At 37.6% G+C, this 25,617-nt stretch overlaps 1 protein-coding gene across 7 annotated transcripts; it reads right to left on the reverse strand.

Moving 5' to 3' along the window:
• Positions 1-355: 355 nt before the first annotated feature.
• BNIP3L (BCL2 interacting protein 3 like) lies at positions 356-23,145 on the reverse strand. Of its 7 annotated transcripts, none has more exons than XM_071211932.1 (7): positions 22,890-23,105; positions 14,812-14,995; positions 13,568-13,672; positions 10,046-10,118; positions 4,959-5,062; positions 4,680-4,829; positions 356-3,030 (listed from the first exon to the last, which is right to left on the reverse strand). In XM_071211932.1, exons 1-7 carry the CDS (start codon positions 22,987-22,989, stop codon positions 2,982-2,984), a joined length of 765 nt encoding a protein of 254 aa, XP_071068033.1. In that variant the 5' UTR covers positions 22,990-23,105; the 3' UTR covers positions 356-2,981. The 7 variants fall into 7 exon arrangements, with proteins under 7 accessions (XP_071068033.1, XP_071068037.1, XP_071068035.1 ...); XM_071211936.1 differs by lacking the exons at positions 13,568-13,672; positions 22,890-23,105 and adding exons at positions 15,705-15,778; positions 22,649-22,734; XM_071211934.1 differs by lacking the exons at positions 13,568-13,672; positions 22,890-23,105 and adding exons at positions 15,705-15,778; positions 22,303-22,465.
• Between the last annotated feature and the right edge of the window lie 2,472 nt (positions 23,146-25,617).

Consider the following 25,617-nt stretch of genomic DNA (forward strand, 5'->3'; position numbering starts at 1 on the left):
TGGTTACATGTCAGTTCATGCCATTTCATTTCCCGGGCAAGACCTTCAATCCCCTTGCACTGCTGAACACTTACTCATTTCTTGATGCTATCTGGCAGAACAACCCCTCTGGATCTTATGATCCCATACTACTTTATACTTACGAATTATATTAATGGTGACTGTCTCCCCAAGGGGAAGACACTCATGAGAGCAGGGATATCATTCACTCTTCTAGTGACAGGCGCATTTTTGGACCCTCAAGTTGTTTGTGGCACTCATTGATGGACAATGTTTGTATAGACAGGAGAGGCCTCATCTCCTCTAAACTCCCAAGCAACACACGTGACATAAAATGATATACTGAGAGAAAAAGTTTTGTGAGAGCTTTAATGGCACAAAATGTTTATAGCTACAAGTTATACATGTATTGTAAACTGTATATAATGATACAAAGTGCCAACTAAATAGATGAAGAATGCATAATCACTTTGGCTCAGTTAATTCCAATAATTTCAACAACTGGTTCAGCTAAAAAAATCATCTGGCTGTCTTCGATTTTCATTTTTTTAGAATACCAAATATTTTTACTGCAATCAAGGTAACTTGTTGCATTTTCAATATGCAAGTTTGTGCATTTTGCTCTTGACACTTCCTACAAATATTTTAAGCCAGCTTTCTTCAAACATAAAAACGAAGTCTGCCTTTTGTCCCCAAACTGTAAACAGGTGTAAAGCTTTTAAAACATTAATCTTAAAAAAAAAAATTCAACTGTTAATTGTTGACTACTCCTTTCCAATCATACCATCTGTTTCTGTTTAATGCAAATCTGGGTAGGAACTATAAACATCCATCCCATATGTTAGGGCTATCAATAAATACTGCATTTTATCTTTATAAGTTCAACTGTGATCATGTATTCATGTTTTAAGTAATACTTCATAATTTCACAGATTCTTTAGAAAAAAGGGCTGAACTAAATTTATTTTTAATATTGAAAAAATCATAAGCATACTCAAGGTCTGATCACACTATAGACAGAATCATACTGAATTTGGAAAGAGGGCAAATAAATTAAAGGAATAGCAGCCTGTAAAAAGCTGCTACTCCTTTAAGTAAAATTTTATTCTTCCCTCCCATGATGTCAACTGTAATACAATGTAAGGTGTAGCTACGTAGTTCTCTTAACTTTACCAGATTCTTCAATTTTATTCAAGCTTTTCAAAATCAGAGGGCATCAGATTTACTTCTTTCAAAAGAAATTCAAATACAAACACTTGAAATAAATAGGTTATAGAAGGCAAATCAAGTGTTACCAGGTTCCAGATTAAGATAGAAACAAGGCATAATAAAAAAGCTGTCTAAAATTATTTAGACAACAAATGTTTGAAAGGAAAAATAAAAGTCAAAAATTAATTTTTGTTTAATCTTTCTTATTTTCTGCTATAACACATCAATTTTATTAAAAACTTGATGTGAGAAAGAAAATGGTTTCTGCAAACTGGCAAACCTGGTTGTCATAGTGTTTTTATTCAAGTCAATTTGATGAACTTTAATGAATAGACTGCTAGTTTTAAAATTAACAATGTTTCTCTAAATATTCAATACGTTCTATATCATAAACAGTAATTATTTATATAAAACATATAGTAGTATCCTTCAGAGTCATGCTAGGTATGTTCTAAAATCCAAAAAAATCTACTCAAAGTAACTGGTAATCCTGATGCTTTCTAACAATTTGGTCCCAACACTTCACATTACAGAAATAGAAAAAAAAAAGCGTCAATAAAGGAAGAAGTTGTTGAGAGCTCTGGAACTGTAAGAGCTTAACAAAACTGAAAAGATGGTTACATAAGAAAATCAACACCACCTGCAGAATCATAGGAATTACCTTGGGGAGATTGTACAGTAAATATTAAGTGAGTGATCAGAAGAAATCAAATGGCATCTTTTCAGAACTTTGTCAACTGTTCCCACAAACTGTTTTTCAAAGTTGGACAACTGCTTGGAATAACTCTGAAACAATTATCTGCAGAGTTCAAATGACTTCAGAGAATAAATGATGCTTCCTAAAACAAGAAGCCCGTATTTACACCAAAATTTGAACTCATTCCAAAGCTACCTCTTAAGAGAAAAAAAACATGAATAAAATAAATTTAAAGAAAGTCATGACAACATGTGCAACTAAAAAACAAAAACCCAAACACAAAAAAATCCCAATAGCAATTTCATATATTTCTAGGCCTGAGACATTCCTTACCAGAAATAAAGATTCTATACCATAGAAAGACAGCATTACAACATACTAGTATTAAAATCTGCTGATGATTTTAGTTCTTACTCAATTTCATAACTATCACTTTGTACAGCCTCCCTCCTATACATTAAAAGGCGCTATTAGGAGGCTCAGACAGAATGTGGCTCCAAAGCTGGTTTAAAATAATATTTTATTGCCGAGGATTTTTTTTCCTTGTGTCTTAATTTGTTTGTTTTGCTTTTGTGTTCTTTAAAAGTAACTATAAACTCAAGCTTAGGGAAGCTTGCCTTTGTCTTGACAAAAAAACAAAACAATGCTTTTGTATCATGTGCTAACCTCACCTCACTTCAAGAGGGGGATGGTAGTTACCTTGCAAGAGTAAAATGTATACCATGAATGATGCAGGTCTAGGTCTGATGGTACTAAACGGAGACAACAGCATTGTTGCCAAAATAATAATCTGTTGGTGGCATTTGCGGAAAAGAAGCCCTTGCAAATTTCTAAACAACATTAAACTCTGTTAGGAAATTCTAAAGTGTCTTACAGGCCAAAAAGGGAAGGAGGTTAGTAAAATGCTTCAACAGTTTGAATAAAATACTGGATTTCGAGAGTTACTGGAATTTGGATATGTAAAAATAGGGCGGTAGGTTGGGTCATGCTTACAATGGTCTCAAGTTCAAATAAACTAATTTGACAATAACACCACTTCACAGGTCACACGCATTTCCAGGGGCTTTTCTTTCCCTCAGTAGGTGCTGGCAGAAGGTGTGCTCAGTCGTTTTCCAATATAGATGCTGAAAGGAAACAGAGTGTATCCGCTTTCAACAGTTTCAAGTTATATACCAGCTTGTTCACATGTTGAACTCTACTTGAAAACTAAATCTTTCAGTCCTTTTAAGAGGCTCTAAAGACGTACGTGCACAGTTCCCTAACACCCTAAAATTATTGCTGACTTACTTAAAATCAGTCTCCAGCCAGCCGAACTGGTTTATACGATTACAGTTACTCATTAAGGCAATTGGTGAGCACAGGGGCAGTGATCAAATGAAGTAAAGCCAGAGAAGAGACCTCTCTCCCAAGAGTAAAGCAGAGCCAAACAACTTTGAGAGGCTCATTTTTGTCGGGACAAATGTTCTATTGATATCTCAGATATAAAATATAGTAAAAAGCCAAATTATTTTGGTCTCTATGTAGGACAAAAGATTTAAAGTCGCTAGTGCTTCAAAGAGGGCTCTTACTTAACAATTTTAAGGATTAGGGACTTCATATCACTTTTTCATGCTTAATGACAACTATTTTATCTTTTCAGTAACTTAAGCAGAGGGAAATTCAGGAAAACAGGGAACTAACCATATCCCCCAGTGCAATGAAAGCAGCCAATATTTCTCACCCTTTTTTCTGTATTCATCCAGGGCAAAAGTTACACTTTCTCCAGCAGGAGAAACAGTATGGAGGTTAAAAAAAAAAAAAGAAGAGATACTGCAAGGTACAAAAATCAATACCTCCTGAGTACAGATGAACAACTATAGAATCAATACTGTAAGGAATTTAAACTCCTACCCCTGTCACATCAACCCCCAAACAAAAGCCACACATTCTCCTTTTTCCACAAACACCTTCCATTTCACTGCTTTTGATTACTATCCTGGCCCTCACAAAAGCAGATCCAGCACCTAAGAAAAGGAGTATGTATAAAAATGGCACATATATTTCTATGTTCATGACTGTGAAGTTTTCTTCTGATATGCTGAGCTCCATAAATGGATGGGAAGGGATGATGTATCTTTTGCATATCACATACAGAAAATGACCCACTGGGCATGTTTAGAGTATAATATATGTCTTTTAAAAAATTAACAGTTAAGGCTACTAAAATCTTTCAAAAATATATAATCAATTTAAAAAAATACATTTAAAGACATTCCTGAAAAATTAATGGATTACAGGTAAATATGGGTCAATTTTAGTAGCATAAATGAAAACACTACAAAGAGAGTAAAAAACATCCACAATCAACCTATCAGTTTCACTCAAAGACTATTAAAAAAAATGTTCATCTCAACCCCTAAATTTACATACTGAAGACTAGTTTATTTTAAAATTTAACTAATCTTGAGTAATTTACAAATTAGAACAATAAGAACAAAAAAAAAAAAACTCAAAAAGAAAAAACAAAAGAGTCCACAGAAAAATCAGCACCTTGGACTAATATGAACATCATCTTTTCAAATAAGGAGGGAAATAAAAACCCTGCTATTACTAAACATGTTTATTGGTAGACCAATAGTGAATCAACTTTAATAATTCTCTTAAATTCTCCCTATCTGCACAAAGTATTAAAAGCAAGGCAATACAAATTATTTCCATAAGTATTTGTTATGTCTGGAAATAAAATTTGAAGACAAAATGCATACAATAAACAATGCAGTTTGCCAATACTTACCCAAGCCCCAAAGCCAAAACATGAGAAATGAAGAGAGATGGAATGAACACCTTAAGAAATTCTGCAGAGAAAACACCCCCTTTCTTCATGGCTCCACTTTTTCTCATGCTTAAAGAAGCAGAACGTTTAGGGTGCCTGAAGTGGAACTCCCTGGAGAAAGAAATCCAGAGGTAACTGTCAGAAGCACATTTGCTGGGAAGTATGGGAATTGCCAGGGCTACTTTAAGAGTATAAAAGAGATCAACAGAGTCCACTGAAAAGAAGCATGCAAGAACTTACTTAGGTGGAATGTTTTCAGGTCTACTGGACCAATCGGATACCCAGTCTACACTTTTCTTCAAAGCCTCAACTTCTTTCTCTCCTTCTCCAACTTCTTCTTCTGACTGTTAAGAAGAATTCAAACTTTAAAAAAGAATAAAGCGAAGACCAATTCCTTCTAATAATAAAGACAAATCTGGACAGAAAAAATATAAAAATCATAAGGTTTGTAGTCAGTCATTTTTATAAATAATGCCATTTTCTAATAAAAGAGTTCACAAAATAATCTAAGACTATTAAATAATCTAAGAATATTTAATATCTTAAAAATAACTCAAATGGGTTTCACTGCCATCTAAGTACAGCATAGGAAAATTTTGTATTTCATGATGCTAATTAAGTTGTGGCAAAATCTTGATGATTATTGAATCTGGATGATGCTTATATGGATATCCACTGTACTGGTTTCTTTACTTCTATATGTGTTGAAATTTTCATAATAAAAAATATAGAAGAAAAAAAGAGAATCAAAAATAAAGTGAGAAATAAAAATGGGAAAAGTTGTAAGGAAGTAAATATAAACAGATTGGGCGTTTATTCAGACACAAGCATCGTTTTAAGCAATTTAAATGTATTAACTTTTACCTTGCAACACTATAAAAACAGGAAATATTAATATCCTATTTAACAGATGAGGAAACTGATGCATGGGTTAAGTAATTTGCCTAAGGTTATACAATTAGCAAGTAGCAGGGCCAGTATTCAGACTCAAATTGTCTTCAGAGGCCCTACTCTAAAGCACTTGGCTTTACTTCAGGAAAGGAGAAAGTATTAGTAGATAAATCACTGTCCAAATATTTTCCAAGGCTTATTCAAACAACTTAAGTCAAAAGGTTTTTGGAATAAATTGTTATTAAATGATTCAGAATTTGACATCTATTGCAGGGGTTCTTAACCTTTTTGTTCCACGGACCCCTTTTCCAGTCAGATGAAAACCATGGACCCCTTCTAATAACATGGTGTATCATTTAGAAAATATATCACACCTGCACCAAAACATCCCCATAAGAATAATTTTTTTTTGAATTTCAATTCAAGCTCATGGACCCTTTGTTAAGAACCCCATTTCTAATGCATTTAATAAATGAACATGAAATCCTTTTCCTTGTTAATGATAGTACAAAGTTAAAAATTCAGGCTAATAGCAATCAAAATTTCCAAAAGCTTCTCTTTCAACAGAATCCACAGGAAAGAGAACTTCCTAAAAGTGACAATAAAATTATTTATTCATTTTTAAGGAATGTAATGCTATGACCCCAAACCAAAGGGTCTCAAAGCCAAGAAGTATTTTGATTTTTATTTTCTTTGAATAGGATTCAATCTTAAACCAAAGTTTTATTTGTTTCAGTAGCTATTAAAGAAATGCAGAGCTATGACTCTTTGTGGATAGGTAGTTATCTATGAAGTAGCTATCCTAGGAAGGTACCTTCACAATCCCTAATAAAGACAGAACCTTTCACTATCAAATACTAAATAAAATCTCTGGGTATTTTTGCTACTCTGGTAGTATCATTCTTATCTAGTTCTGCTGAACTTGGCAAATTCCAATGACTGACACAATGTAGTATTTAGGATTAAGCTTTTTCCGCTGGGCACTGAGATTACTCAGAATCATGAGTTGGCTCTTTGGAATTAACAATGAAAACATCCTAAATCAAAGTTAACAATTTACTTACACAATTAATATCTAATTATATTCAACACATTGCAGTTCACTCCTGTTTACAGCTTCTAACTCTGGTCTTCATGTCTCTCAAAAACTGCTCATAGATTTAGGTTTAAATTTTTGAACAAGTTAATATTTAACACTTTCCAACAGAATGAAAATGTAATAAGTAAGATTTTACGCTCTTTTCCCCAAAATGATACACTCAGTTGAGTGAAGCAAAGAAAATTCCCCAAATAAGTTTAGGATGCCTACCTTAAAGCATAAGGATCATAAGCCCTTCTCATTTACTAGCCGGTACACTTCCTTCTAATCCTAAATTTGCCACTTTCAGGTTTGAGGTTGCCTTCCAATTCTTGGAATTCAGAGTATGATAATCTAAGTATGTTAAGATTTATGCTTTCAATGGAATCACTAGCCCTCTAAGTGTACATAGGAAAGAAGGACATTTTTGGTTTGGATTTCAAAACTCCTTCCTTCCAATGATAACTAACACGCCACCGGCCTCTCTGGTCCCAAAAATATCCTGCAAAAATGTCTTCAGAGACAAACTACAGTCCATTTTCCACTACAAAACAGATTCTACAGGACTATCATCCTAAAAGTATAATTTAGTCATCCTTTTCCTAAATGCATTAACTTAGGCTTTCCCATACGACAATTCGCCGGACACATTTTGGCTCATTCTCATGACCTTGTGAGCTCTTCTAAAAATCAACCTCACTGATGTATTTTATATGAGGAACAGGGGGCATACACTCAGACAGACCTGGTTTCAATCCAGGCTCTTTCACTTGCTTTGTTATCTTGGTTAACTTATGTAGGATAAAGCCTCACTTTTCCCTGTTTGTCCATGAGGATAATATCACCTCTTTCACTGGACTAAGATCATTAAAACTGGCAAAATAAATAAATATATATATATACACATTTAGTACCTAAAACACATCTAACAAATTTTAGTGCCTTTCCCTTCCCCCTCCTAGAAAAGCTTGAAAATGACATATATCTTCTTATAGAGCATATATGAAAATATTCGATAACAGCAAGTTCCCTACAGTTCTTTAAGTGCTTTTAACTGTTTCCTATAAACTTTCTTCTCATTCATGAAAAAGATCCAGCCTCCTAAATCTCAGAGTAATTAATTTTTAGATGGTTCCTTCAATTTAAAAAAAGTAATGTAAAAGTTCACTGAAAGTCTAAATAAATTATACCTACTATTTCTCCCTTATTAAAAGTCTTACTGGGAAGCACACTTGGCCCAGTGGATAGGGAGTCCGTCTACTACATGGGAAGTCCACGGTTCAAACCCCGGGTCTCCTTGACCTGTGTGGAGCTGGCCCATGCACAGTGCTGATGCGCGCAAGGAGTGCCGTGCCACACAAGGGGTGTCCCCGCGTAGGGGAGCCCCACACACAAAGAGTGCACCCCGTCAGGAGAGCCGCCCAGTGCGAAAAGAAAGTGCAGCCTGCCTAGGAATGGTGCCACACACACGGAGAGCTGACACAGCAAGATGACACAACAAAAAGAAACACAGATTCCCATGCCGCTGACAACAACAGAAGCGGACAAAGAAGAACACGCAGCAAATAGACACAGAGAACAGACAACTGGGGGGAGAAGGGAAGAGAAAAAAAAAGTCTTTAACTGTTAAGAGGCTAACAGATATAATGTTTTTTTTAATAGGAATTAGACTGCTTTTCCAATAACTTTAACCTTATTTAAATTGACTCATCTGGCTGTTAATGGACCTTAACCCCCCATTTGATGATAACCAATATTCTTTTAGAAGTAATTCTTTATGCAACCAGTATCACAAAGACAATTCTACCATAATCTGACATAGAGGTCAGAAGTCGTACATTTTCTCAGAGTCTCTGGTATGCTTCTACACACTGTGAGCACTTGGGAGGAACGGTGAGAAAGCCCAGGGGCTGCATGAGTTTCCACTAATATGACTTCAGAACTTACTTATGGAGCTTTTCATTGAGCAAATATTCCTGAGAACCTGTCTTTACAAAGGACAATATGGAGTGAGGACATCTTCCTCAGAAGCAACTACAGCAAAGAATTAATGTCACTTCTGTGTCTTGGATTCTGTAGTACAGTTTTTGCCATGAAGACTTCATATACTTTCTTTTTCATTAATTATATATTAATGCATGTGGCAAAAATGACATACACTAGCCATCAGTTCAACAAGTCTAGTCAAAACATCTTATTGAATGGGAGCCTTGCTTCTGTAAGCATCTCTGTAATATAAAACTACTAACCCCGTAAATGTGTACTCAATCCATAGATATTCTAGGTTTCAGAGAACAGCACAAATATAGCACAAAGTATGGAGAAATTGTACATCCTTCTGAAATATAAAGAATATTGGGTGGGGAGCTGATGTAGCTCAACTGCTTCCCATGTACGAGGTACTAAGTGTGATCCCTGGTATATCCTAAAAAACAAATAAAGGAAAAAACCAACTCTCATTGCAGAGCAGACATAGCTCAGCAGTTGAGTGCCTGCTTTCCATATACAAGGTCCTGGGTTGAATCCCCGTTTCCTCCTTAACAGAAAAAAAAAAAAAGAATATTGGGTGAATCCAAAATAACATGCAAAATATTTTTAGTGTGAAGGGATCCAGGCCATGTTACAGTGGGAACCCCATAAAATAAGGTTTGTGTTATAACTCATATATTCAACAAATATATTTCAAGCACCTTAATACAGGTAAAAAAAAAAAACATTGCTCCTTATCTGCAAGAATTTGTACTCTGACACTTTTAGAGCTGGCAACGAACATTCTAAATTGTTCACAACAATTATGTTTTAAAAGTTTTTATAATACACATCTTTGCTAAAGTTCATTAATAAATGTGTAAGTCCCAAACAATGTAATTGCCTAGTGAACTATATATATTTCAACCTAGGGAATCCCATATAATTTAGATGACGTTTATGTACAGCTGTTAAAATTCTCAAAAGTCAATGCTTTGATTTCAGAAGTTTTCACACCTGGGTCTAGAAATTTATAACACATCCTGATTCTAACACAACCCTCATTTTTATTTATTTTGTGACCTAAAATAGGACTTATTTGTAAACTCAAGAAAACAACCTGGAATATTGAAATAATATATAATTCTTTTAGGGTGATATGGACCAAAGTTATTAGTACAGCATGAATGCAACAAGGATTATATCATGCTAAATAAATTCCAAAATCAGAACTTGAATAACTGAAAATAACAACTTCAAACTACTTAAAAACTTTATTTTTTAATATACTTAGCAAAAAATTCTATTTTTTAAAATAGATTTTTCATTTTTCCTACTTATTTACTGTAAGTCAGAAAAATAAGTGCACACACATACTACATACACACACCTGAGAGCTATGGTCCCTGCTGGTATGCATTTCCACATCAAACATAATCTGTCCATCTTCTTGTGGGGAAGGGCTAGAAAAGGAAGAATTTGGCTATTAGTTTTAATTCTCATTTTGTTAAATAATTAGCATCCTACTGGAAATTAGAAAATTAAACATAAAAAAAGAAGGGAAATCATGGGAGCAGATGAGGCTCAAGCAATTCAGCGCCTGCTTCCCACATGGGAAGTCCCAGGTTTGGTCCCCAGAGCCTCCAGAAAACAAACACAAACAACAAGCAAACAAATAAAAATACCAACTCAGGTTTGCCTATGTGGCTTGGTGGTGGAGCACCGGCTTCCCACATGTGAGGGCCCAGGATCATTCCCCAGCACCAGTACTATTAAAAAAATTTTTTAATGTGATCTATGTATCTTTAAAAATAATAATAATTTTTTTTAAAAAATGAAAATTTTTTAAAAATTAAAAAAGCAAATCAGAAAGATCTGTACATCATAACCCCATACAAGAGAATTTTATGTGATATTACATGGCTAAATTAAATTCCAAACTGCACTGAAATTATTCAGTGGTGGTGAATTCTTTCACAATGATAAATCTGCAAAGGAAGTATTTAGCTAAAGACAAAAATCTGTAATATTTTCTTATTTTTATTTTTTCCAATAAAGGTAAAAGGATCCTCAAATTCCAAAACCCAAGTTGGGGTTTTTTTCCTCAAAGTTCTTTCCTCATTAACTCAACACAGCAGTTCTCAAGCTGTGAAACGCTGTTCTCAAATCAGTTCTCAAAGACCTTTTCAGGAGGTCTTCAAGGTCAAGACTGTTTTCCTAATATTACTATAAGGTGTTATTTGCCTTTTTCATTTTCATTCTCTCACGAGTGTATTAATGGAGTTTTCCAGAGGCTACACGATGCATGGTATCACAAGAGAATGAATGCAAAAGCCAGAAAGAAAGAAATTCAGTTGTTTTCTATCAAGTCAGACATAAAAAGATTTGAAAAAGAGATCAACAATGTTTACTGTTTTTTTTTTGGAAATAGTTTTCACTAAAAAAAAAAGTTAAAATGTAATAGGTTATCATTATTTTTAATGAATACATGCATATTTAAACATTTATCACTTTTAAATTTCTAATATGGTAAATATCAATATATGTAACCTACATACACAACAGCTCTTTGGCATACTGAGACCAAAAAAGTTTGAGGACCACTATTCTATTTATTTCAGAAATATTTGCTTTGAGATATTTCAGAGTAAATTATATAAGCTTACATATGAACACATAATCTTTAACTAAAAATACAAAATATATTTCCAAAATATATTTCATTACAGGTAAATTTTTAGCCAAAAATACATGACTGTAAAAAAAAAAAAGTACATGATCATAAACCTTACTTGGCACAATAGATGAATATAATATGCTAAGTTCTATTTCTATTCTTGGCTTTATCAATGACTCCTTGCATAACCACAAGCAAATCATTACAAAATTACCCCTTTCACCTCTACCCTCCCACCAAACAGGGATAAAAATTCATGGGGCTCAACTTGCTCAAAGGAACAGCATATTAACTATTAAAATCACTTTGAGCATGTATACAATGTTAATGTGTTGAGATGTTCGTAAAATACCACCAACTCCAAAATAAGTAAGATCATCAGAAACTTACCAGGTTGATTAGGCCTTAGAGTGTTAGACTACTATAATCAATAAAAGATTCTTAGGTGAGGATAGAAAAGTAGAAATGCTGGTTCTGTATCAAACATATTATATGCATATAAACACTTTTTGTCTTAACTACACAGATTAGGCTAAAGCACAAGAATCAACCAGAACAGAGCATTCTTGCTGTCCTTACTTGAATTTACTGTTATTATGCTCAGAATACTATTGGATTCATAGCAAGGGATCAAAGTCCAGCCTTACAATAGCCATGGTCAGGTCATGTCAGTTTGAATGAACAAGTGCAAGAATCTTATAGAAATACTGTTCTAGTTCTAAACTTTTTTACTACTGGCATCAATCTCACAAAGACTCTAAATTTTTCTGTGGTAAACTGTTAACTGCTCTTCACAATTTGGAATACATACAAAGTGTCAACCCTGGCACATATTAGGATCACCTGGGATGCTTTTCAAACTATTCAGAAGTCTATACCCCACCCCTGACAAGTGAATGAGAACTCTGGTGAGGGGTCTTAAAAGCTCCCTGGGTGGGGAAGCGGATCTGGCCCAAGAGATTAGGGTGTCCACCTACCACATGGGAGGTCCAAGGTTCAAACCCAGGGTCTCCTGACCCGTGTGATGAGCTGGCCCACATGCAGTGCTGATGCACACAAGGAGTGCCATGCCACGTAGGGGTGTCCCCCGTGTAGGGGAGCCCCACGTGCAAGGAGTGTGCACTGTAAGGAGAGTGTGCACCGTAAGGAGAGCTGCCCAGCGCGAAAAAAGTGCGGCCCGCCCAGGAATGGCGCCGCACACACGAGAGCTGACATTGCAAGATGATGCAACAAAAAGAGACACAGATTCTGGGTGCCACTGACAAGAATACAAGCAGACACAGGAGAACAGGCAGCAAATGGACAAAGAGCAGACAACTGGGGGGGGGGGGAGGGGAGAGAAATAAATAAAAAATAAATCTTTAAAAAAAAAGCTCCTGGGTGAATCTAGTATACAACCAAGGTTGAAACACCCCTACAACAGAACAGACCATAGAGCGAAACACAGAGGTTATCGTCTAACAACCAGTGCAGTGTCAAAAATACATCTGAAATAATATTTAAATTGAAAAGGATATACAATCCAGTTCTGGGACTAATATCCTATAATCCTAAAACTTTTCGTCCTATAAGAAACACTTCTCGATGACTTCAAATATAGAGATGCATGGCAATTCCAGTAACATGAATTTTGAAGACAACTTTTCAATGCTAAAGCATGCTAATCATATATCCCAGGAGAGAATTGTTGAGCTAAAGTTCAATTCCTCCTCTGAAAGGTTACCCAGAACCTTAACATGTGTAAGCTGGGGGTTAGGAAAGTGTTTGAAAATATTTGTCATCTCCCTCTTCACGTGTTTAGAAACCTAAACTTAAAACATGAATTCCTATTTGATCACAAGTACAGCAGCAACCATAAATGAAATAAGATGGCCAAAAATGCAAACTGAAGATTTTTCCTCTGCTCAATGACAGCGCCATGTGAACAATTTAAGTGGTCAATGGACATACTGGTATCAATGATCAAGGGGGATGTAATGGAATGTGTAGTAAAAGCCTTATCAGAGACCCATAAGAAACAGAAAACTTCAGAAATCAATATATCAGTAATCCCATATATAAATTAATATAAATTTTCATTCTGAAAAACAGACAAATGCAGTAGCTACTAGAATCAATGGCAAGCTGCTCATGCAAGACCCAGTTTGCTTTGGTTCTGCTTATAATATCCGAGGCTCTAAGAAGCACAGAGACAAGTCAGAGATGAGACAGGGGTGGAGGGGGTGTGCAGTGTACCAGCCAACAAACGAGTCTTGCAGCTGCCTTGGTAACATAAGTGGATCATAAGCCAAGCTGGAACTCCGAGCATGATTTACTTCTTGTTTCTCCTTTTTCCGTTTTCTGATAAGTAACAATAATACATGCTATTTACAAAATTTTTATAAAGTACAAAAATACACAGAAGCAGAAAACCATCCATAATTCCATCCTCTGGAGAAAACTGCTGTTGACATTTAAAAACGTTTTTCAGTGCACTTGTGTTTTCTAAATGTTAGTATCAGTTAACTTTTAATTAATCAGAGGGTCATTCAGTATGCCATAATGTTGTAAGTCTGCCAAACAATATGGCTATTACTGCACTAAGAATTTTTAAATCTTTCAAATGCCACTTAATACCTGATCCCTCTGAAAAAAAGTTTATACTGAAAAATTAGTTAATAACGTGGTTTCATTCTACTCATATTCATTTATCTCCATATTCATAAGCAGTTCTTAATCAGTGAAATTAGTTTCCCAGAATCAAATATAGGAAAATGAGATCCTCTAAGGAAACTGAATGGCTTTCAAAACTATCTTTCCAGACCTTGCTTGGTGTTTCCACTGTGAAAATATTGCTATAACATGAATTTACCGTGCAGTTTATGTGAGTTAGACATTTACTGAGTGTCTACTACATGCTAGAATAATAACTGTGAAGAATATAAAGAAAATGAAAATGAGTACCCTGCCTTTTGGACTCACAAAAGAAGGGAAGACAGGTATAGAGAATTAAATGAATTTCAGGTCAGACTGTAATCTGTGTAATAAATAGGGGTACAAAGAATAAAAGAAAAAGGGGGAACTTAGATTCATTCTTTAAGTAACATTTATGTTATGAAATTTTAAACTGACAAATGTCCAAAAATAATCCAATCTGAATAAGAAAACCGTTTTAATCTGGGGAAAAATAGTGGGCACTCAAAATGCTTGTCATTTAGTTGTATGATTTTAAAGCATGCTGCAATAAATGAGGAGTCATATTTGTTAAATTAAGATTTACGCAAAATGGGGGGCAGATGTAGCTCAAGGGGCTGAGTGCGCCTGTTTCCCATATATGAGGTCCCAGGTTAATCTCCGGTACCTCCAAAAAAAAAAAAAAAAAGATTTAAGCAAACAAATTAAAATTCATCTTGCTAGTAGGAATTTGCCTTGTAAAATCAAAAAACACTTGGCTAACCCATCTGTTTCCTGAATTATATCAAAACATGGATCTCACTTACCTGTCACAATGAGAACTGCCCCTTGAACTACTTTGTCCTGATTCATGCTGTGCATCCAAAAGAATCTTCTCCATGTCTCCGTTGTGGATAGAGGATGAGGAAGGTACGTGTTCAAGCCCCCCATTTTTCCCATTGCCATTTTCATTGCCATTGCTGCTGTTCATCGGTAGCTCCACCCAGGAACCTGTTGGACAAGTCAGATAAATTAACCACACAGAACTGCAACCTGTCATGTTCACACCAATGTGAATATGGTAAATAAAGATAAGAATTCTGACTGGTCTCAAACCAAAAGCAAAAGCATTCTGAAGAAAATAAACAAGGAGCAATAGCAATCTAAAATCTCTCTAGTTCTGTTCCTGAAGTTGCTCATGGAATCATTCAATTTAGAAGCTAGAACTCTAAAAGTAACCTTAGAAAATGCATCTTTCAGCCATTTGTCTCTGTGGTTAAAGTTTAGTTTATAAACACAATCAACACTTTACTGAAAACTTTGAAGCTACATTTAAAAAGATAAGTGCTTTATAAGACAAGACACTTACCTGTAATTTTTCAGTTTGCTTTATACCAAAAAAGTCCATAGTCTACCTCGACTATTTACTTGTATTCTCAAATGAAATAAACATATGACTTTGACGCTTCTAATAAAGGTCATCTAAATAAGTTAACGATTATTTCCTAATTATCAAAACAACTGAGAAACTCCTAGAGAAGGAACAAATCTAATCACAAAAGGTCCACTTCTCTACAAATTTGGAGTATAAAGTAAATACAGATGGCTCTTAACTAAATCAAGTGATAAAGCAAAAAATTCTGAAAAAAGTTTCAGTTCTATCCCACAAATTAGTTTCTTCATTTCCTTTACAACTCACTTTTCCAGGCACTAAACATACCTTGTGAGCTGGTCTTTTCTCTCTTCTCTCCCACAAGTTCCTACTTTCTGGGTTTGTCATTAAGCCTTGTTGGTCTGGGAGAGAAATAAGTATGCATCTGCTATTGGCAGACAGTAATGCTTTCTTAGGTGAAGAGATGAAGGGGGTGGAGCCACAGAAAAAAGGGAAGTGGCAATGGTAATTTGGATAGGTCTTGAAAATATTTACTGGTCCAATGAGTTTGCTGAACACATTAAGGTGCTTTAACTAAAAAACAACAATAGCTAATCAACCAACTTCATAACAGGAGACTGGGGTGTCTTTTATTTATGATTTTCATTCCCTACAAAATTTTCTTTTAGAAAATGTGTCATAACCAAGCTGGTTGGCATAGCCATTCCTCTAAACGCCCAGAAGAAGCACTGAGAGAGAATTCCCTGGCTGAACAGCCTTTCATCAGAAAGTCAGAATAATCACCGAACAGGCTCAAATAGGTGGTGACTAGACCATAACTCAACTCAATGTTATCCTCATATGAAGGAAAAGCTCAGAGGCAGACCTAGTTGGAAACCCAACTCTACTGCTCATTGTATGACATTCCAAACTTTAATTTCCTGATTTGTAAAACAGAAATAATAATATACATATAGTACCGACCTCACAGGGTTGTGGTAAGGATTAAATATAGTAACACAGAAAAAGTGCCTAGTAAATAGGAGGTGCTTAGTTACAGGCTAGTTAAAAGTAAAGTACTGAGAACAGTGTGTATGCTTAATAAGAAAAGGTTACCCTTTTTCTTCCTTTCCATCTAAAACAGCCCAATGGTTGTCCCAGCCCCCAGAATCACCACCAATTCTTTGAGACATACAACATATATGTGTATGAATCTCCATGGTTTAATTCAATATACACAGGGAAAATGAACAGTAGCTAGGTAGAAATCAAAACAGATCAACAAATTCAACTAGCAAATTTAAAATCCAACAATGAAGATAACTTAATTAAATATTTGGAGTGCCTGTATGTATAAGAAATATGCAAAAAGCATCCCTAAATTAAGAGCTCTACCAAATATTTTAACTGGGGGGAAAAAAAAGAGAAGAAAGAAAGAAAGAAAAAAGAGAGGAAAGGAAGGAGGGAAGAGGTATATGATAAAATGCTTTTCTTCTCCCGCTGCTTTGAGAATTTCTAACTTATTTTTAAACCAATGGAGCCACTTCCTGTACAGAAGCCCAATATGTAAAATAAACAAAAACAAACAAAAACCAGAGCTACTCCGGCAGAGTAGAGCTAAGGAACTAGGCGTTCCAGATGGGTCTCCGTAGAAGGCAGTCTTTCCTAAAATACAATTAATGTGCACTGGAAGTATTTGATCAAAGAGAAAAAAGGCTACAGCAACACCAGTTTTCTGGACCTTCATTATTTTAAAGAATTTCCAAACCAAAATCTGAATTCTATTTTCTGTATTAAAAATATGTAAATAATCATAATCTAACACATATTTTAGGAACTGGAAGAGACATATCTAGAAAATCTTAATAAAACTGATCTCTGGGGAGCAGATGTAGCCCAGTGGTTGAGTGGCTGCTTCCCACATATAAGGTTCTGAGTTCAGTTTCTGGTCCTCCTAAAAAAATACATTAAATTTAAAAATTTTTGAAAGTAATCTGTCATCGGCTTAACATCCTGTAGCATAACGAAGATTTCTACTTAAGACAGGCAATATTTATTTGGCATATATTAGTATATTGGCTAAGAGCAAAGACTGTGGCCAAACCCTACCAAGTGCTGGCTGTTACACCATGGACAAGTTATTTAAATCTCTTTGTGTCTAAATTTCCTCATCTGCTAAATAGGGATAGTAATCATATTTATCTCATAGGATTGTTAGAAGGATTAAAAGAATCAGGCACACTAAAATAAGAAAGGTGCTATGTAAATGTTAGCTACTATTATAATTCATTCTGTATCATTTAAAAAATAAGCTTCACTTTTAGAGCAGCTTTGGGTTTACAGAAAAACTGCGCAGCAAATTCCCATACACTCCCCCTACATAGTTGCCACTGATAGTTATAATTATTGAGTCAATATTGATAAATTATTAATAACTATAAAGTCTGTAGTTTACATTGGGATTCACTCTGTGTATACAGTCTTAGGGTTCCGACAAAAGCATAATGTCATGTAGCTACCATTATAGTATCATACAGAATAGTTTCACTGCCCTAAAAATGCCTTGGGGAAGTGGATGTGGCCCAAGCAATTGCGCTCCCATCTACAATATAGGAGGTCCAGGGCCTCCTGGTGAAGGCAGCTGGCCCGTGTGGCGAGCTGGCCCACGAGGAGTGCTGGTCTGCATAGAGTGCTGCCCCGTGTAGGAGTGCTGACCCATGCAGATGCTGGAGAAGCAAGATGATGCAACAAAAAGAGAAACAAAGGAGAAATAATAAGAGGCACAGCAGACCAGAGATAATAAGAGACACAGAGCTGAGGTGGTGCAAGAGAATGATTGCCTCTTCCCCACTCCGGAAGGTCCCAGGATTGATTCTCCGGGCCACCTAGCGGGAATGCAAGCAGACAAAGAACACACAGTGAATGGACACAGAGAGCAGACAATGTGAGGCAGAGGAGAATAAATAAATCTTTAAAAAAATATATACCTTGCTCAACAATGTCATATACATTCTGGAGAGTAATTTGACAGTATGTAGTAAGAGCTTTAAAAAGGTAGATTTCCTTTAGTTCAGTATTCTCTTCCAGAAATATCATCTATGGAAATAAACAATGCTACAGAGAAAGTTTTGTATGCAGATACTCATTAAGAAGTTATATATTAGCTTTAACTTTTGAGTAAAATGAAAAATGAAAGTTGTCTTTCTCAATAAATGAACTATACAATGCCTTTTTCCCATCACTTATTTCTTTTTTTAAAAGATTTTTTTTTATTTCCCCCTTCTCTGCCTTTCCCCCCATCCTGCTGTTTTTGCTGTGTCTATTTGTTGTATGATCTTCTGTATCTATTTCTCTTTTTGTCTTCTCTTCTCATTTTTTCTCCTCTAGAATTTGATCCTAGGGACCTCTGATATGGAGAAAGGTTCCCTGCCAGCTGCTCCACCTCAGTTCCTGGTTTCTGCTGCGCTCCACCTTGACTCTCCCCTTTGTCTCTCTTATGTTGTGCCATCATCTTGCTGTGTGACTCACTTGCCCTGGCACCTGCTCACTGTGCAGGTACTCAGCTTGCTGTGTGGGCACCTGGCTCACCAGGCAGGCACTCGGCTCACCACACAGGCACTAGCATGGGCAGTTGGCATGCTGTGCAGGCAACGGCTTGCCCCAGAGGTACACTTTCTCTTCTTTTTCACCAGGAGGCCCCAGGGATTGAACCCAGGTCCTCCCATATGGTCGGTGGAAGCTCTATCAATGAGCCACATCCACTTCCCTAACTAATTTCTGATATACAGCCTCAGAATTTCTTAATGTCCTAAATTTACCAATCCTCAAAAAGTCCCTTTTTCCTTGGGTAAGCAACAAGGCAAGACACATGATGGAGACTGTGCTGCCTAAGCAATACAAAGTATATAGTCATGTTTTATAATTAAAATCTGGAAGCATGCTCTATTATATTTAAGACTATTTACAAACGGTTCTCTTATGCTAGTTTGTATATTTGCACAATGACATATTTTCTAGTTTAAGCCTCTGGGAAGAGCTAACACAGTCAAAGTAGCAGCTTGTATCTGCATTCTCTAATATAGTAGATTCCAAAAGTTGCTCAAATAATTATGACAACATTTATGACTGCATGTTGCATATCCTTTATGGTTTTATCATCACCAGTTCAATCCTTCTCCTAGGGAGATAACCAAGGTGGGGTGTGTGGGTTGCTAGGGAGGAGAAGAGCAAGAAGAGTATTTCTCATTTTCCTTCCAATCTTTCAAAATCCCACATGTGACTCTCATCTTAACCAGGAGTGACATATTGCATTACACTTCATCCTTTCCGCAAAACCTTTTTTTAATTTCAAGTGGCTGATTCTTGAATCTAGACTAAGAACAGTCACTGGCATTTCGTCTATGAAAAAAAAGAAAAGAATGACACCTTTCTGCAGAAGTGACTTAACACATAAGTTAGTTACATGTTCAAAACAGTATTACAGTGCAGTGAAGTTTTATGTGAAGCCTTAGAAGTTCTGCGTCACAGGGAGGGAAGCAAGTAAACCTTAGTTGAAGATGTTAAAAAAAAAACTTGTTTATTCCAATAAACAATAACAAGAATTATACTCTTAATTTTCTTTATACTACTTAGTACATCTTATGACATAAAAGTCCTTTACAATTATTTTAACTGGATATTTTCCTTAATAATAAATGAGGAGTTGAGGGCCCACCTCCCACATGGGAGGTGGGATCGTTCCTGATGCCTCCTGAAAAAAACAAAAAAAAAAACAAGCAAAACAAACAATAAAACCAACTCAGGCAAGCTGACGTGGCTCAGTTGTTGAGTACTAGTTTCCCACATACAAAGTCCCAGGTTCAATTCCTGGCTCCGAGTACCTCAAAAAAAAAAAAAAAAAAAAACTAATGGAAAATATCACTTAAACTTTGGTCAAATATCCCATATATTTGACCACTAATTTGTAATAAAAGTGACTGGTCCCTCTTATAGCAGTAAACTAAAAAGTAAATAAAACTAAAATGAAGGAAGGCTTTCATTATTTCAAATATTTCAATAGTTTCCTATTAAAACTGTTTTCTTAACGGTACAATCTCACACCAGTAATAACATGCACAGAGATAACCAGCACAGTAAATTTCATCTTCTGTTTCTCATAGTTGTGCAACTTTACCAACAAAAGTACCTCAATTTATCTGCAATCTGGATAATAGTAGATGACTGAATAAGTTGTTTTGCTCAGTGCCCAAAATCACTTGAAGGATCAATAAAGCTTGTTCAGTCCAGTGTTGTGTAATGAGCCAAAAAAATCAAGTGGATAAAGAGGCAAGAGGGACAGTAATTAAGTATGACATTACCTAGAAAGCTTATTGATAACTTTTAAAAATTCTCCCCCACCCCAAGCAAAATACTTCCTACCTAGCAGACTTCCCAAAGCAACATTTTGATATCACACACAGGTTGAGTGTTCTTCCGCTTTAACAACGGCTAATATAAATGTTCCAGCAACTGATTGGCTAAACACCTCAGAGGTCTGTCAAGAACAGAGATAAGCACATATTCCATTTTTTGTCAAATAGTCAAAAGAAGATTAAAATGCCTCTGCTCTTTGTAAAATCATGAAAACAAACTAACCAAATAGCTAATTTTCAAGAATCAGAGGAAAACACTGAACACAATTAAATAGAATATTATTTTAGTAATAGGAGAAAGATGGGCAGACAACCTCTGTAAGTAGGAAAGCATACCAAGAGAATAAAAGCACACATAAGAGAGAATTCTGGGCCACTGAAACAGAAGTGATTGAGGGGACACCAGACTGGGTGAAAGTTAACACTTGAGCTGAGTGCCAGCATGCTGTGAACCTGGGCAAGCCACTTTACTCTAGAACAGGGGTTCTTAACAAGGGAACTGTGAGCTTGAACTGAAATTTAAAAATATATTATTATTGTGGGGACATGTTGGTGTGGGTGTGATGTATTTATTAAATAATACACCATATACTGTGGACTTAGTAAGGGGTCCATGGTTTTCACCTGCCTGGCGAAGGGGTCCGTGGAACAAAAAAGGTTCAGAAACTCTGCTCTAGACCTCAAAGTTCTCTCTTTCCCTTCTAAAATCCCACGCTACTAGAGCATGCTGAACGGATAATTTAAAATATATATTAGCATATGAGTCAACCCAATTAATTCTAACATAAAAACCTTACATTTTAGGACATAAGATTTACAAGATTTACAAGATTTTAAAAAGTCAACATTAGAAGAATTAGCCCTTCAAAAGAGGGAGAATATATCTTAGGCAAATTCTATCTAACACTCAAGAGGACAAGAACTCTCCGGAAAAAGAAAATTTTAGGCCATGTTGGAAGCACCTCCCTCTTGGGATGAAAGATTAATGCAACGCCTTTAAATGACCTTTAAGCATCCAAATGATTTTAAAACTATTTCATTTCACCATATGCTAACTGTACCAACTATCTCTTGCAGGAGAAGAATCACAGAAAGGTAAGCAAGAACCTTTCCAAGACTCCGACCTCTAAAAACAACTGGAAATAACCTTAGGACAAGATGCCTAAGCATCAGAATGTTATGGGCCAACTGTACAGCTGGTCGTAACTCAATATCCATTAACTTTCAATTGTTCGCGTGTTTTTTAAAATTTCATTTCTGAACATTCATTTCCTCGTATTTCGTGATTTGTGAAATCCTGGATGGTTTAACAGGCTGTTAACGCACAGGTTTACTGGCGCACAATCCCATCGTTAAAAAAAAAAAAATCACTTCAGCAACTTGTAGAAAACTCCAAACAAATAAGACGAAAGATAAAAGTAACATAGCCGCCTCACCCCCACACGTGACTCCAGTAACCACTAAATTACCAAATGGATTTTCCTAACCAGGCTGTGGCAACAAAAGAACGCAACAAGGAAGCTGCCGCTGCATACCCTGGGGGAAGCCCAAGTCAGCACTGTCAGCTTAGCTGGTGCAAAGGCTTCCACCCCGCAACTCACGCGGGCTTCCAGCAGCCCCGCAGCCCTGCTCGCCCTCGGCCGCCCTCCCCGCCCGCGCGTCCATCCGCCCGCGTCCCCGCCGCACGTCCCCAGCCCTTCCCACGTCCCCCTCGGCCACCCGCCCCGCCCCTCCCTTCCGCCCCGCGCCCCGAAGGCCCGCCCCCGCCAGGCCTCGATTGGCTGCGCTCCGGCGGCCCCACCCCAGCTGGGCGCCGCTCGTCCAGCTGCCCGTTCCGCTCCCGACCCCCTCCCCTTCCCACCACCCTGCGCTCCCCAGCACCTAACAGACAGCCCCCGACCCCAATCCATGAAGGGAGGGGAGGAAGGCGAAGAAGAAGACAGGAGCAAGCCTTCCTGACAGGGAATGGGAGCTGTCAGTCACCCCGACATCCACGGCCTTGACCAATAAGCTGCCTTCTCCTCACGCCCCCCAGCCCCCACCCCGCACCAAGCTGGTGGCGGCGGACGGACCGGCTCCTCTTCCCTCGAGCCCTTACCCATCCCGCCGGCCTAGTACTCACTGTTGAGGCCGGCTGGCGGTGGCAAAGGCTGGTCCCCTTCCTCGCAGTTGTTGTTGTTGTTGTGCAGGGGCGGCGGTTGTTCCACCAAATGAGACGACATAGTCGAGGGCCGGTGAGAGCCGCGGTCGCAGCAGGACCGTCTCTGCTTCTCCGGCAGCAGCACAACAACCCGAGTCCCCCGCCCCCTTTTCTGCGCGTGCGCAGACCCTCCCCTGTCCTGACGTCAGGGCCCGCCCAGACCACGTGATAACAACACAAGGAGCGATCAGGTGGGACTAGGGCGTTCCCTGCGAGCCACGGTCGTGTAGACGCTGGAGTCTCAACGCGCGCCAGGAGTGAATTTTTGCACGTAATCCGTACTGACCGGATGGAATGAGTCGTGCAGGTAGCTCGGGGGTGGAGGATAGGGGGATGTGTGTAATGAGGAAGTGCAAGGTGCTGTGTTAGCTCCCTAATCTTCCGCACTTACAGCATCAACATTTTTTATCCGGTCTGTGGACCTTTATTTTTTAGTATCTGTTACGGACTCCCAGTTCTGTAATAGGTTTCAGGTTGACACAAAGGAAGAAAAAACCTCGGTGACTCCCATCATATCCTGAAATAAAGCCGCTGAAACATTATCGCCCCCAACAAGGAACAATAAAAGGCAGCCTGGAGTTTTTGTAGTTGTCGTTGAATAACTTTAAATTTTTATTACAAGCGTCATACGATCACTGTAATCAATGGGAAATTTTCAAGAAAACACGGAGAAGAAAATAATCACCCCAATCCCGTAACCTAATTTATCTCTGCGATCATTTGAGGGGAAGCTGTGTCTCCTAACACGTGGGTGACTACTTACATTCGGAAATACTCCACATTCTTTATATTTCCATGCCTTTGTCCCGTTTCTTTGGTCTGATTTATGCGTGGCATACGTTCTCTCCCAGTTTGTCTCTTAACTTTTAACTTTATTTCACTCTGCAAAAATTTAAACACTTCATATAATCAAATCTATCAGTCTTGTATGGTTTAGGAAGAACTTCACGCTCGGATTATTAATCTATTCCCCTATAAATTTTTCTCACCCTTTATAGGTTAATTTTTACATTTGGACTCTTAATCCATTTGAAATTTAATTTTATATTTTGTAAGTTATTTAACTTCATTTTTTTCCCAGTCAAAAAATGAATATAGCCGATTCACCCAACAATATTTATACGTTTTTAAGCTATTCTTTCCACACTGACCTGAAATTGCATCTTTACCATGTTCTAAATTCCCGCAAGACCTCAGTCTGTTTCAGGGCTCTCTATGAAAACTCTATTAAAAATTACTAGAGAAAGTTTATTGTCATTTGTCTTTTTGAAAAATTTCATAAATATTTTAATTTAATTACTCCTCAGATGAAATTTTTTAAAAAAGATTTATTATTTCTTTCTCTCCCCTTACCCCTACCCCTGGCAAGTTGTCTGCTCTGTGTCCTTTTGCTGTGTGTTCTTCTGTGTCCGCTTGTATTCTTGTCAGCGGCACCCAGAATCTGTGTCTTATTTTGTTGCATCATCTTGCTGCCTCAGCTCTGCATGTGTGCGGCTCCACTCCTGGGCAGGCTGCACTTTTCTTGCCCTGGGCGGCTCTCCTTAAAGGGTGCAATCCTTGCGCGTGGGGCTCCCCTATGCGGGGAACACCCCTGTGTGGCAGGGCACTCCTTGCGCGCATCAGCATTGCGCATGGGCCAGCTTATCACACGGGTCAGGAAGCCCTGCGTTTGAACCTTGGACCTCCCATGTTGTAGATGGATGCCCTATCCGTTGGACCAAATCCGCTTCCCTCAGGTGAAATTAAAGATTGATTTGTCCAAGAATGACCATATGTGTAATTATTGAAGGTAGGATGATGGGTACACTAAAGTATTCTTCCAAGTTTCAAATATATTTGAAAATTTCTATGCTTAGACGTTTTGTTAAAAGTCTATTTAAATCCAATTGCAATTATTTTAAGATTTTGGTCATAAATGTATGGGATAGGAAGCGGACTTGGCCCAGTGGTTAGGGCATCTGTCTACCCATGGGAGGTCCGCGGTTCAAACCCCGGGCCTCCTTGACCCGTGTGGAGCTGGCCCATGCGCAGTGCTGATGCGCGCAAGGAGTGCCATGCCATGCAGGAGTGTCCCCCGCGTAGGGGAGCCCCACGCGCAAGGAGTGCACCCCGTAAGGAGAGCCGCCCAGCGCGAAAGAAAATGCAACCTGCCTAAGAATGGCGCTGCCCACACAGAGAGCTGACACAAGATTACACAACAAAAAGAGGCAATGATTCCCATGCCGCTGACAACATCAGAAGTGGACAAAGAAGAAGACGCAGCCAATAGATACAGAGAACACACAACTGGGGTGGGGGTGGGGGCGAGAAATAAATAATTTTTTTAAAAAATGTATGGGATACATCTCTGCAGCATGTCAGCAGTCCATGCCTTGGACCATGTACTTTTCTCATTTTCTTGTTTCTTAATAAACTCTTTACTCCCTTGCCTTCCCTATGGCATGTCCTTAAATTCTTTCATGTAACATAACCCAAGAACCTACAAGCCCAGAACCCAGAACCATCCGGTAACATTATTCGTTGAGCTGAGACAGGAGACAGGAGGCAAGTAATGCTCCCTGACACCTGATGAAGACTGGAACTTGTAAGTCAGATTTGGAGTTCGCCTGATACAAATTGGTTAACAGTGAAAGAATCAACACCTTATTAG

This window comes from Dasypus novemcinctus, chromosome 25 (assembly GCF_030445035.2).
Source record: "Dasypus novemcinctus isolate mDasNov1 chromosome 25, mDasNov1.1.hap2, whole genome shotgun sequence".
Taxonomy (NCBI): domain Eukaryota; kingdom Metazoa; phylum Chordata; class Mammalia; order Cingulata; family Dasypodidae; genus Dasypus; species Dasypus novemcinctus.

Excerpts from the sequence above, each read along its gene's own strand:
- BNIP3L (XM_071211932.1), bottom strand. The coding sequence starts at position 22,989 with ATGTCGTCTCATTTGGTGGAACAACCGCCGCCCCTGCACAACAACAAC. Across the intron at positions 13,673-14,811 it reads GGCAGTTCTCATTGTGACAG|AAAACGGAAAAAGGAGAAAC; the intron begins GTAAGTGAGATC and ends GTTACTTATCAG. Across the intron at positions 5,063-10,045 it reads GCAGGGACCATAGCTCTCAG|TCAGAAGAAGAAGTTGGAGA; the intron begins GTGTGTGTATGT and ends TCTTCTTAACAG.